The sequence below is a fragment of the Otolemur garnettii genome, unplaced genomic scaffold, assembly GCF_000181295.1.
Source record: "Otolemur garnettii isolate 467f Iridium unplaced genomic scaffold, OtoGar3 scaffold00268, whole genome shotgun sequence".
NCBI classification, from domain to species: domain Eukaryota; kingdom Metazoa; phylum Chordata; class Mammalia; order Primates; family Galagidae; genus Otolemur; species Otolemur garnettii.
This window is the reverse complement of record NW_003852663.1, coordinates 669,775-683,682: the sequence shown is the minus strand read 5'-3', so window position 1 is coordinate 683,682 and position 13,908 is coordinate 669,775. Positions and strand designations below refer to the sequence as shown.

The 13,908-nt window shown below is 44.8% G+C and overlaps 2 protein-coding genes across 5 annotated transcripts; one reads left to right on the top strand and one right to left on the bottom strand.

Moving 5' to 3' along the window:
* Positions 1-1,802: 1,802 nt before the first annotated feature.
* Positions 1,803-6,542, bottom strand: ARMCX3 (armadillo repeat containing, X-linked 3). The gene is made up of 5 exons (XM_012813499.2): positions 6,391-6,542; positions 5,773-5,852; positions 5,435-5,495; positions 5,103-5,169; positions 1,803-4,819 (listed from the first exon to the last, which is right to left on the bottom strand). Exon 5 carries the CDS (start codon positions 4,669-4,671, stop codon positions 3,532-3,534), a length of 1,140 nt encoding a protein of 379 aa, XP_012668953.1. The 5' UTR covers positions 4,672-4,819; positions 5,103-5,169; positions 5,435-5,495; positions 5,773-5,852; positions 6,391-6,542; the 3' UTR covers positions 1,803-3,531.
* A 4,128-nt stretch (positions 6,543-10,670) lies between these two features.
* Positions 10,671-13,546, top strand: LOC100956992 (protein ARMCX6). 4 transcript variants are annotated; one of them, XM_012813492.2, is made up of 4 exons: positions 10,671-10,804; positions 11,112-11,205; positions 11,564-11,664; positions 11,929-13,546. In XM_012813492.2, the coding sequence occupies exon 4, from the start codon at positions 12,076-12,078 to the stop codon at positions 12,973-12,975; it is 900 nt and encodes a 299-aa protein (XP_012668946.1). In that variant the 5' UTR covers positions 10,671-10,804; positions 11,112-11,205; positions 11,564-11,664; positions 11,929-12,075; the 3' UTR covers positions 12,976-13,546. The 4 variants fall into 4 exon arrangements, with proteins under 4 accessions (XP_012668946.1, XP_023364497.1, XP_023364498.1 ...); XM_023508729.1 differs by having other exon boundaries at positions 11,112-11,193; positions 11,564-13,546; XM_023508730.1 differs by lacking the exon at positions 11,564-11,664.
* Positions 13,547-13,908: the final 362 nt, after the last annotated feature.

Sequence of the window (13,908 nt, the reverse complement as noted above, 5' to 3'; positions counted from 1 at the left end):
ACAGCAGAACCAAACTCCACCTTTGTAAAATCACCTTTGAATGTGTTTGGACTGGAATAGACACACTTGGATTCCTAAAACTGTTAGATGAGAACAAAACCCAAATAGCAGGACATCCTCTGAGTTTTTAATTTCCTCAGTTTCCTAGGAGCTGCCATCCTCTCTAAAGAAAGGACATGCCTCCTCCCTCCTCCCTTGAGCTGCCACAGTCACAGCCACAATCCTAGAACTCAGCCTTCCTCCAAAACACTGACAATGACAAGCTGCTATGTGCAAACACTGGGACATCAGCATGTGGCCTGCCTGGACCATGCACTCACACACCTGTCTCAAACAGCACTTTCCCAGAGTCTGGGCTATTCGTTCTAAGTAATACCAGGTGTGGGATGTCAAGAGTACATGCAGTGCACCTACAGCCACGCCAGGCTAAGACTAGCTCCTTCTCACTCTTGGCTCTGTTCAACAAGGCTTCCAAAAGATCCTGGCAGCAAGTCACACCTGGAGTCACCTAAAGACCACAGCAATGACAGTTATTATTCTGTATTAAATGCCCACTGGTACATGGCTTTGTGCCATGGAAATTTAACTGTCACTCCGGGAGACACAGAAGCAGACAGAGGCTACCACCAATGATCTCCCAGGAGGAGGAAATAAAGACAGAAGTGCCAGGGAGGGAGAGGAAAGAATGAGAAGGAACAGGGGAGGGGAAAAGGAGCAGATGGTCACTGGTCAGGCTTGTGCCTGCCTGGATGAGGCTTTTTATTAAGTTAACTTCATTTTTCCCCCAGGTGTAAAAGCCACTTTGCACCTCACACTCAACATGGCTTGATGTGAATGTTTGTTTTTTTTTTTAAATGTTCCAATTAGATATCTGGGTCAGAGGACAAGTTTGTACTAATGAACCCTATTTTCTCAAGTATCTCCAAATAAATAATATTTATTATTATTTTTGAGGAGAAAAATTTAAAATCATGCTCTGAAAATTTACCGTATGATCTAATTTTGTGTAAAGAATCTATACATATATGGGTCATAAAAACGTCTGGAAGGACAGACATTCAGTTTCAATTCTGTGCTTCTCTCCCCAGCTGTCAGTCCCTTGTACGGTTCTTTTTGTGGCCCTTCACTCTTTGATTCTGCACCTTCCTCTGGGTGATCGCTGCCCCTCCCCATGTCCTCAGTTATCATCCATCCTCTGATGGTACTCAAATCATTATTTGCAGCTCAGTCGTCTCCTCTGAGTACCAGATCAATCAATATATTCAAATAACCAGAGTACATCCTCACCTAAGTGTCACACACGTCCTTCACACTGAAGTTATTTTAAATGGATAAATCCACCCAGCACACACTCTTCCCTGCCCCCCTGCAAATGTTTTTCTCTCGCCTAACAACAGAGCAAGAGAAATGGTAGTTCCCCTTTCCCTCATTCCTCCCTTAAAACTGGTGTTAAATGAGTCCTTACATATGCATGATTTAGTAGGGTTACCATACCCAGCAAGATTAAGCCAAATAGTTCCTTTTCCTTGTGTCCACTACCGACAATATTATACAATATTACAGTACACCTATGGAAACCTGGGGCTCAAACCAGGCTACAACTGACAGAGGGTTTGACCCTTTCCTGGTCCCATATATATAGCAGGATAGCATCCCCATACCAATTAGAAATATGTTATGGAGGCTGGTGAGATCATGTCTGAGGAAACATGCCAAGTCCTTAGAAAAGGAATCCACTTCTCTTCCCTTGCGAAATTATTTTAACAGTTGCTTTGCAGGAATGACAGAACTCTACACAGTAGTCACTTAATAAATGTTAACCTTTATTGTTATTATTATTTATTAAATGACACTGAAACATGGCAGAATGCCCCAGCAAAACAAAGGTAAATCAAGAAACTATCAACCCTGCATTCTAGATAATTAAAAGTGCTCGCTTTTCTTAATTAACTGCTATGTGCCAGAAGATAGTAAGTACTGTGCATATTACCTCATTTAATCCTTACAAAAAGTCCCATCTTCACCACTCATCTATTGTTTAGGAGAGGAAACTTCAACCCACCTCATTTTTAATCTAAACATTTCTTCGACTCAATACGTGCTCCAATCAATCACTTGCTTCATTTCCAACACTTTTTTCAAATATTTCCTAAAAATCAATATTAATTTTAGATAAATAAGAACACATAGATGAATAAAAAGTGAAAAAGTAAAGATCACTCATTATTCTCTCATCCAAAGACAACTATCATTATTGTTTGGCTATCTATAATTTCAGAGTTTTTAGTGTCTTTTTTAAACTTCTGTTTTATTATTCTCAATAAATGGAATCATACTCTGAATACTGCTATGTAGCCTACCTTCCTCACTTCATAATGCATGATGAATAGTTTTTCCTGGCACTGTAGATTTTTATCACCATAGTTTTCAGATCCTACCGTGTGAACATCCCTTAATTTATTTAACCAATCCAGTGTGTTAGATCCTTAAAAGTTGTTTCCAATTTTTACTACCACAGATAGTGCTTGGGATGAACAGCCTTGCACATACAATCTTTGGCCAATGATTTCATTACTTCCTTAGGACAAAGGGCTTACCTATTTTAAGGCTTACAGTATGTGTACCAAATGGCCAGGGTTTTGAACGGCTTCATTTTGCACACCCACATTGATACTTCACAGTAGTAAAGAGAGACTTTCATATAGGTCCCAATTATTTTCTAGTAAAAAAATATTTAGTGGCTCTAAGTGCTCAATGGGGTAATATTCAAACGGCTCTCCAAAGTGGGCTTCACCCAGATTTCCAAATTTATTTACTCCTCACACTTTCCACTCTGAGCAGATTTGTCTCCTAACTGTCATAGGAAGAAGGTTCCTACCTCCATGGCTTTCTCCAACCATTCTCTCCTTGCTCCTTTCCCATGGGCTGTCCTAACCATCCTGCCCCATTCAGGACTCATTTTCAATGGCCAACTCCTCCATGAAGCTTCAGCAGGCTAGCACATCCCACAGAAGCCTTTGCTTCCTCGTACTGTCAGAGCACACATCTGATAATGAGCGTATGCTTCAGATATTCTCAGTTATCTTTCGGTTTGCATGTTTCTTATCTCTCCAACTAGTTTATAAACTGAAGGACAAAGATGGTTTCTTTCTTCTTTCTTTTTTTTTTTTTCTTTCCAGCATTTAACACACAACTTTATTGATGATACATAAATGAAATCAATGCAAATGACAAAAGGGAGCTTACTTATGACGAATTAGTTCACTGTCACTTATGCAGAGGAAATAGTAAAAATATTTCAATCTAGGCAGTGAGATAAAAAGCAACAAACATGTATTCAGAACGAGTATTGGTATTCATTCATCCAGCTTAAACCTGAAGACCAACTTGGTTAAATGTCAGCTTTGATGATACAGTATGAGACCCTTTATTCAAAATTGGCAGCTGAAAGGATTCCTTTACCATATAAACAAGGTGGAGAAAAGGAATAGTTTACAATGTGTGCTGCTTCTAAACTACAAAATCAAGGAGTTACTCCTGGCTCTTTGGGAACATATGCTCTGCCAGTTTGGCCATGAATTTTCCAACTTTAACTTTCACCAAAAAATCATGGTGACTTTCTATTCCCAAAACCTTATCAGCACACACTTGAAATTCTTTCAAAAAGAAAAAAAGTGAACCTTCACCAAATTGATTCTGAGTAGGTTCGTTTTCTTCCCATTTAAAATTGTCATTTATGTTCTCAAAGATGACCAGAAGTTTAAGAATAACTTCTTTGTTCTCCTTCTTGTTAAAGAGGGAACCCAGTGAAGATGGTACGTGGGCCCTGAGCAGTTCCCTAGTCATGGCTGGATTCTCAGCCAAATTCAAAAGGAGTTTCAAAACCTGAAGTTTGGTTTCTTCATTTCCTGCTGAAAATAAACGAAAAAAATCTGAAATGGAATTAGCAAGCATGTGCTGATACTCATTAGTAACAGTCATATTTGTAAGCAATCTTAGTCCAGCCAGCTGCACAGACGAGTTCAAGCGAGAAGTGATTGTGTCATCACACACTTGATTCATGTATATCTTAAGCCTGCGCTGATTTTCAGCATTCACACTCAAGTTATTCAAGACAATTAAAGCCTTTTCCTTAACTATGGGATCCCGAGTATTAAGAATCTTTGCAACAATTGGGAGTCCACCCAGATCCCGAATAATATCTCTGTTAAATGCGTAAGCAGCATTGTTACCCAGAGCGATTAGAGCTGCTTCAAGAATATAAGGTTTTTCAGACATCTCAACCAAGCAAAGAACTTTTTGTAGCTCTTGAGGGGACAAAATGGTATCATCTGAATTGGGAGAAGCCCGTTTTTGTACAGCTCGACGTGCCCGGTTAGCCCTGGCCCTTGCCCTGGCCCTAGCTCTGGTTCCAGCCTCAGTTCCAATCCGGGCCCAAGGTGGGTACCATACTATACTCTTGCTCTCATTGCTGTCATCATCATCATCAGACCAGTCATTGTACCTGGCCCCAGAACAGTCCCCAGCATCATCCACATCCCCAGACCCACCCTCAGCCATTTTTTCTTTGTTCTGTTTTCTCCCCCGAGTCAGTCTATAAATGCAATAGCAGGCACCAGCCCCAATCACCAGGCCTGCAGTCACCCAGCCTACTTTCCTGGCGTAGCCCATGCACTCGTCCCTGACAATAGCAGGGACCAAGGAATAAAGTAGTCACTCAGGCTGGGGGAAGAGGGCTGTGGGCCTTGGGTGTAGGCCTGTGAAGGGTGATCAGTCTTCAGCCACTTCAAAGCCACAATAGCTGATTCTAGAGGTGGACCTAGGGGTAGAAGAAGAAAATAGGGTTTGAGTTTCTCTTCAGTTTATGTTGTCACATGCGTGGAATTGCACAGAAGAATAAGAGAGTAGAAAATTAATGCTGGGTAGTAAATGTCAACTTTTGACAAAACCTCTAACCCTTTCGTTCGTTTCACCCTCTCCCTTCCCTCCAGTTCACCCTCACCCTAAGTCTAGATAAAGGCAACGGAGTCCATAGGCTCTGCTAGGGTCTCAGTCACCACCGCCTCGGGCAACCCCAGGGAATAGCACCTTTTTGCACTAACCTGAAGATAGGCAGTTACTAATTCTTCCCTTCCCTGGAGATGTGCCACGCCCAACAACCTTTCCAATCTGCAGAGAGATCAGAGCCAGTGAGAACAGAGGACTTGATGAACTGATTGTTCTTTAATTTGTTGCTTTCCTCGTTCACCGCGCAGGTCGTCAGATTCGTTTTTTAACCTCTCTTTGCCATCGGAAACAAGCACATACCTGGCCCCTCCCTATCCTGAAATGGGAGGGATTTAAGAAAATTAAGTAGGATTGGGTGAGCCTGCCCGAACGGCGGCTGATTTCCAACCCCTCCCCCATTAAAGACAGCCCCCACGCCCACACCGACCTCTACTGATCAGAGGAAACTTCCTCCCTTGCTTCAAACAGGGCCACCTGCTACAGCAGACCTGCAGGATGACAGATCGAAAACATGGGGACTAAGTGCTGTTGAGAGAGGAGGATTATGAAAAACTATCTGATAGGTTTCCCTGCTGTCATCCCCCCAGCCTCCCCGCCCCCCCTCCCCCCCCGTTGCACACACACACACACCCCGCACGCCATTTCTCCACAGTCCGGGGAGTGTGAGAAACACATTCAGAGTCAGACCTGAACCTAGATTATTACCTTGCTTGTTTTTTTCCCACCCCCACCTCCGCACCTCCTAGGGTCCCCATGTGGTCTTACCCTCAAATCGACCTTCACCGACCAGGGTTAATTTCCTTCCTCTTCTCTTGCCTGGCGGCGTGCCGCAACCTACGGAAAGACTGCCCACCCGGGAGAGGCTCGGACCCACTAGAGACAGAGCCATCGTCAGGAAGACACAGCCACAGGCAAAAGGACGGGAAACAGCCGCTACTGAGCGCTTAGTGGACGGACTAGTCCCCAGAACACGAAACTCTTTCCTAATTTGGAGGCCTGGTTGTCAAACGTTTCCCATTCCCACTGCCCCTCTTGGGGTTCTGCTGACAAATTACATTGCACCTTGCCACCCCTGACCCCCACGTCCAGCCTTTCCCTGCCGGCACTGTTTTGGTGAACTAGAGGCCAACACCCAGGCCACAGCTCCTTTTCCGGACTGCGGGCCTCAGCTCCCAGCACATTCCCATTTTCCGATCTCTGGGCTCCTCCTCAAACACCCCTCTGCTCACCGTTTCGCAGCATAGAAATGGGCTACAAGCGGGACATATGTCTTGGAAAGTGGGCAGCGAGTAGGAGAGACGACGAAGGCGCCTCTGGACCCGCGACGGTCCCCGCCCTACACCCTCGGCCACCCCCACTGTATGGAATCTCCCAGGCACTAACCTGCAGGGATCCGGGACAATTTCCTTCTCCTCCCCTTCTTTCCTCAGCCGCAGGCCCGCCCGCCCTCAGGGCAATGGGGAGCTAGTACTCAGACGGGAACAACGACCAGGACAAGAAGGACTTCTGCACACGTCAGCTCTTGGTCACGTGAGATCTACGTCATCCACCAACTCGGGTCCCCAATTTCCCCTCCCACCAGCAGTGCGGCAGAAGAGGGCCCGCCCCCCTCCATTCCCTCACGGGTACTAGGCCTTGTTACTCTTTCTTCTTCGCTAATCTCATCTCCCAGTAGTTGTGTTTCCCTTCCTGATTACCAGAAAGTGACAGCATCTTCCCCTGGGGCTACTGGCCACTTGTACTTTTTTGAAAAATTGCCTCTTCCTTCCCTAGGCCCCTGGGACAGCAGCCTCTCCCTCCACCTCCCCTCCTCCCAGCTATTAAAGTCTAACCATTTCCTCTGAAATCTAGTCCCAGATGTGAAATGAACGAGCAACCAGAAAAGGAAACCTGGAACGAGAATATGTAGCTTCTCTTTCTTACTTTTTCGTTGTTTTTGTTCCTGCCCCCTGCCTGTATTCTTTTTATGGGAAAAAGAATACTATAAAACTATTTTCATTTTAATGAACAAAAATAGTGGAGGGTGAAGAGTGATGTTGGGTAATGCCCTCCAAAAGTCCCACATTTTCTCACTTGATGGAGAGTGTTACACACTTCACCCAAGGCAACTTAATGTCTTCTGAGGCCTAACACATTACACAATCCTGAATGAGCTGTATGTCTGAGAATATGTAATCTTCTGACTAGGCCAGTCTTCTGAATAGGAGAGCTACAAAACTTCACCTGCATCAGTTAGCAAGGAGGCTTTGAGGCTGCAGAAGCCAGTAATAGCAAAAAAAAAAAAAAAAAAAAAAACTTAGTAGTAATCACAACTGGGTAATTGGTATCTGTAAGACAAAGAGGCATGAACACTGACAATGTGAGTGATATACAAAGAACATTACAAAATATACTTGGGTACAAATAGAAGCTACCATCTGTAAATGAAATAGGTATTAGAGGAATACCGAGACCAAGATAAAATTAGCTGAACTTGGCATCTAGTAATTAACGCACAACCAATTCACTGGCTGGTTTGATAAGCTCCAAAATTCACCCTACATCAATGACTTAACTCTTTGAAAGTAGTAAAAGGAATAAAAGTATCACATTCTTTCATTGTTTAAGTTACCAGGTTTCATTTCTGTTGCTGGCAACCAAACAATCTTAACAAATACACAGTACAAAAACAAATAATACAATACAAAAAGTAATAAAGCTTTTCAGAATATGGGGTCCTTCAGTGGGATATTCCTTAACATTAATAGTTTGGATGTAAGGTTGTTATCTGACCATATAACTTTTAAAGTCCATAGACAATACAGGAGTAAATCAAAAAACTGGGGAGTTTGGGAACAAGCAAACCTCCGGGAAAATTCATATCAATCTGACTTCTGGGAGGCAGTACTAGGACATGACTGAAATTCAGTAAACAGAAACCAAATCAACTATATATGATTCTGTGTTTAGAGAAAGATCATGTGTAGCAAAGGGGCTTATTCAAGCATAGAAATATATGAAAAGGAGAGTCAGAGGAAAGTGTTGGTATTTCCCACCCAAGCACTTTCTGGAGGAGAAGTGTTGGCTAAGATGAATGGAACATTTAGCTTTCCTTGGCAGAGTCATCCCCATGATGTGTAAAAGTACTTCAAGCTTCCTAAGCTAAAAGCCACTTCTTAAGGTAAACGAATGTCCTTACTCTTAACTGCAGGCTCATCAAGTAACCTTTGAAGTTATGGCTTCCCAAGTAGCTACAGGGAGAGAATGGGCAGGTAAAACTGACAGAAACCTCCAGTAGCCCTGACGGTTGTATTTCTCAGAGCAAATTATTCATTTGTCATTCCTGCTACATATCACAGGCGACCACATTCTGATTTAAACCAAAGGTTCCTTTTGGCAGTGGCTTCACAAAATCTTTTGCAGGCTCAGAACTTTTAACAGGTTTGTCTGAGGACGTGCTTAAGCATTTTACTTTTTCACTTTTGACATAGTATGTCAGACATATAACATGCCCTTAAATAAATATTTGTTGATGATGTGTGATAGAGATGAAAGTAGGTTTTAGTCCCCAGATACGAGTTGGAAGGAATTATGGATCAGAATGACAAAGATGTAAATGCACTGAAAGAGTTATCATGCTATGGGATTTAGACAGGAAGTAGATTCAAACCCGGAAAGGTCTGACAGACTGGGAGAATGGTAGTCAGGGATTAGACGTCAGAACAATTGAAGGACATACCAAAAGGGGGAAGATACTTTGTGCTAGAAAGGAGAAGCAGGAGTAAAACTTTTGTCCTAGAAGCCTAGTTAAGCGGTGTAAAAATGAGTCCATATTGTACAGCCATGTCTTTGATATCAAGTCATCTGCTTTTGTTAAGCTTTACATACTTAGTTTGTTCTAATGTATATATTCAAAATAAACAAAAGCCACTCGTATGGAGTACCTAGCACCCAGAAAATGAATAATGGCCAGTTGAATGTGAGAGCTCCATTAGTAAGTCTTCGTAAATAGCATTCACTTATCTAAGCAAAGTAAATAAAGGGTAATGAAAAGAACGATATAAAAGAATGACAGTGAAACAAATGACATAGAGATTTAGAGATGGGGTATGATATTAGTGTTTTGATTGTAAAAGTGGAAGACCAGAGAGCTGTGACATATTCTCAATTTCTGAATATTTGTCAGCAAGGCATTAGGGCTCCTAGGCTCACCTCCAGAAAGGGCCTCTTCAGCACAGGGGCCCCTCACAGGGGAGCCTCCCTGCCAGGGTGTCATATTTCAATGTTCTAAGAAAGAGGCTGCCTGAGTGTCTATATTTAGAGTATGACTCCCCAGCAGGGACAGGTGGATGTCTGGGGACTAACTTCTGCATGCTTTGTCCCTGAGTTCGGGGATTATTCTGAAGAGCCTGAAACAGTGGTACAGTGAAGTTGTCACAGGAGGCAGAGAATGAAAAGTTTCTCTCTCCTGGTGACTGTTTGAGATCCTATACATTGTCCTTCCAACTATGAGGGAAAATGACATGGACATCAAGGGTATTGCAATGATTCGTAGTCATCCAGAGACCCTCACCACCATCTCCCTAGTCACTGTTAGGGTAATGTATAGTATGTGAACGGCAGACACCAGAGAGATCTCAACAGTGTCATGATGCAATGAAATGTCCCTCCATCAAATCTCATTTTCATCAGTGGGACAACAAGGAATTCTGTAATTTCTGGGTGATTTACGGGTTGCACCACAAAACTTCAGAATGGATTTTAAATAAAGCCCTTTGAATGACAGGCAGGATAATCCATAAAGTTATTAATTTGTTAAATCCATCTGAAGCTGTAAGATTCATTCAAAGTCCTTTGAAGCCAGAGTGAAAGCCATCCAGCAGTCTTCTATGAAGATCTCAGTCGACTGACATTTTGACTATGAGTTCAGTCAGGAGTAAGAAAGGGATAGTGATTCATTTATCTATGGTCACAATTAGAACCTGGACCTTCTCAATATAGGTTCATTTAGCCATCAATTTACAAATCATATTGGAAGCACACTGGTTCTGTTTGTAAGGATATATTTTTAAATTTTAGTAGACTGCCTGAAAGCTATTTCCTGTGCAGTCAGAAACAAATATTTTCCATGTAAATCATATTAACTTCAAGTCAATGAGCCCTCCCTATTAAGTGGGAAATTTTACTTATGTACACTTTTAAAAATAGATTTGAATTCTTTTTTTTCTCCAAGTGGAGATACCTTTATTGTACCATCTGATTATAAAAGAGTGCAGCTCACAAAAACAAAAAGGGAAAAAATAGAGCATAAATATATCAAAAACATTAATAAAAATCTCACTACTATCTGGGCATCCTTTTCTGCTCCTCCCCAATTTTTGGTGCAGAGACTGAATATGTAAAGTGGTAGAAATTAAGGAAAGGCATGCAGGAGTTTCAGAGCCAAGGAAAGGATGGGGAAATTCCCTAAGAAGCGTAAGTGAAAGACAGACCCAGCAAAAGACGCTGCCCCTTCCTGTAATGAGAGAAAGTTAAATTCAAACAGGAGAGACAGGACCCCTTCTGGATTCCGGTATTGTTACGGAGGAAAAAGAGTGGCAGGGCCCAGTGTGATTGGGGGAGGTACGGGGCAGGCTGGCGCCTGCCGCACTGCTTGTGGGAGTGGAAATTGGGGGCCAGAGCTCACTGGTGACGTGGCCATCACGTGACCAAGAGCCGCCTAGAGCAGAAGTCCTGCTAGTCGTCTCGGTCTGGGTACCAACCCCCTATTACTCGGCAGGCGTGTGAAGGAAGAATGGAACTAGCTGGAACTGTGCAGGTCGGTGTGAGGGTGGGCGCCTTTTGCGAGGAGGTGGGAGTGGAAGAGGACCGAGAGTGCTGCCAGTCCAAGTTCGGGCTGATCGGGGCTGTATCGCTTTCTTGCCTACTTTCTAAATTCCGCCTCCGACCCCCAGCGCACCCTGTGCTCAAATTAGTAGAGAGAAGTGGCGGGCTTCGGGTGGGGGTGAGAGGAAAGTACGACGGTTCCAGAGACTAGGAGAAAAGAAGCATTCCTCAATCGGGGCATTTATATCTCGGTCCGTCCACCAAGCACTCCGTCCCCTCGGTCCCCTGACTGTTTGCAGGTTGGTAGGTCTGTTGGCCTGTAGGTCGCGGCGCAAGTCTCAGGGAGAGAAGGAGCAAACTGCCGTGGTTGGAACCGTGCAGGTCGGTGTGAAGGTGGGATTTTCCCGGGACCGTGGGTGGGGGTGGCGGAGAAGAGGGGCTGGGATCTGTACGGGCCGGGTCCGAGTCGCCCTCTCCTGGCCCCTTCTTTCTGCACACCCCCTCCCATTTCAGTGCAGGGAAAGGGGTGTGGCGGCTTTTGCTGGGGAAATGGCGGACGACAACGGGGGGTGGGGAGGGGGGCTGGGGAAACCCGCGTTAGGAAAGTCGGGACAGTGAAAAATCTTTTAAACTCAAGGGCCTAAAATTCAGAAACACGGATATTGGGACCTGTGCCCTCAGCGCTGATCTATGCACTCCACTTTCAGTTCTCTATTGCTGCCTACCTTCTTTGCGTTTGTCCTTCTGCCAGACTCTGTCCATCTGTCGCTTATGGAGGGAACACTGATAACAGAAGATAAAGGAAGAAGGAATTTACCTCACTGGAGAGATTGATAGGCGACTGCCCCTGAGGTGTGGTGAAAGAGGAGACTGTCTGAGGGATAGACTCTCCCACTGGACCTCCTGGTCATCATAGCACAGGCCCATCTCCCATCCTTCTCTGTGGTCCAGGGAAGAGAACTGGTGGATCCTGAGGGTAGATGGGGGGGAAACAGAAAAGAGCAAAGACCCAGTTTACTAATAATTCACTTTTCTCACCAAGCACTTAATTCCATTGTCTGGTGAGGCACAAACCCAGGACCACCCAAAGGCCTAATACTCTTTTTTCACCCACAGATTCATAACAAAACAGCTGCAGGAACCAAGAGAGGCTGAAGACTACTGCTTTCTCCATTACTTATCCTGGCCCTAAGAATTCTCTTCAGTCAGGGGGAGCAAGACCCTCTCCTGTAATCTCCTGTGGAAGCTGGCACGGACTTGACCATGGGCCGAGCTCGGGAAGTGGGTTGGGTGGCAGCAGGACTGATGATTGGGGCTGGTGCCTGCTACTGTGTTTACAAACTGACTATAGGAAGAGATGACAGTGACAAATTGGAGGAGGAGGAGGAAGAGGAATGGGAAAATGACGAGCTGGATGAGGAGGAGCCTGACATTTGGTTTGACTTAACAACTATAACTAGACCGTGGAGTGAGGATGGGGACTGGACAGAACCTGGGGCCCCAGGTGGCACTGAGGACAGGCCTTCAGGGGGGGGCAAGGCCAACCGAGCACACCCAATAAAACAGCGGCCCTTCCCCTACGAACACAAAAACACTTGGAGTGCTCAAAACTTTAAAAATGGCAGTTGCATTCTTGACCTCTCCAAGTCTCTTTTCATTCAGGGAAAAATGTTCTTTGCTGAGTCTAAGAATGTGTGTTTTTCATTTAGCCATGATATCAATAGTCCTTTGGCCAGTCTCTCAATGGTTGGAAACATGATCCCCACTCCTGACCCCACTGTTGGAGAGGCTTTGTGTGCCCCAGATAACTTGAATGCGAGTATTGAAAAGCAGGGCCAGATTAAGATGTACCTCATTGAAGTGTGTCGGGAGACTGTGTTACGTTGCTGCAACTCATTTCTGCAGCAGGCAGGATTAAATTTGTTAATAAGCATGACAGTTATTAATAACATGCTTGCCAAGTCCGTTTCAGACTTGAAGTTTCCTTTGATATCAGAGGAAAGTGGATGTGCTAAGGTTCAGCTTTTAAAACCACTGATGGGTTTGTCTGAAAAGCCAGTCTTGGCAGGGGAATTGCTCAGTGCCCAGATGCTATTGTCATCTGTGACCCTCTTTATCAGAAATGGAAACAGAGAGATGCCCGTGGAAACCCTTGCCCTGTAAATGGCCATCTGGAACACAATGGGACTGAATCGGCTCCGAACCCACTTGGCCTGCAGATGTCAAAGAATCTGCGGAGAGTGCTAGGGAAGATCCACCCTTAGCGATCACCACATCACTGGGTGAAAGTGCCAGTGCTAAATGGAGGACCACACTCCTTTCTATTGGCCAGGCAGGGGCTCCCACAGAGCTTTGAGTAATTCCTTGGTTTTGCAGTCTGCAGGCAAAGTGCAATGTAAATTACTCCCTGAAAGCCTCCTTCATGTGGTAAAGGGATCACTCTGGCTGCCTGCTGTGAATAAAGAACACCAAATCTTATGTTACCTGTGGTGGGGGTAGTCTCCCTCTCTGAGCAGGACCACGTCAGAGCTTGGGCTGAAAATGCATTTGTTACAGCTTAGGTTGACTTATTTTTCATCTACTCTCTTCTACACGAGCTGAGGGATGGGGAACCTATTCATCAAAAAAAGGGCACTCCCATTCTATCTGTTGTACTGACTTCACCTCTTCCACCCCAGTCCACATCTGTGTGTACCATCAATAAAGTTGTGTGCTTCGACTGGCAAAAAAGAGACCTAATCCTTGTCCTCGAGTATATAATCCGCATGAAGAGAAAACGAAAACCCGCATGATGAGTGCCAGCAGACTGGGGCATCTGCTCCCTGCCACAGGCACACTTCCCAGGGCTGACAGCAGGCAAGGGGACCAGCAGGCTGCAGTGCTCAGAATGAGCCTCAGGAAGGGGCTGGAGGCAGGGCTGGGAGTTGGGATGGGGGCAGCTGATGGAATTAAGATGGAAGATGAGGGGGGTCAATGAGAAAACACCCCTGAAGCAGGCAGCAGAGTGCCTGCCACAGCAAAATCCCCCCATAAAGGTGTCTTTCCTTGACTGCCTTCCTAGAGAGGAAGGTCAGTATCCTTGGCCTTTGTCTGTTC

Bases quoted from the DNA above. Each gene is read 5' to 3' on its own strand.
- ARMCX3 (XM_012813499.2), bottom strand. From the start codon at position 4,671: ATGGGCTACGCCAGGAAAGTAGGCTGGGTGACTGCAGGCCTGGTGATT.
- LOC100956992 (XM_023508729.1), top strand. From the start codon at position 12,076: ATGGGCCGAGCTCGGGAAGTGGGTTGGGTGGCAGCAGGACTGATGATT.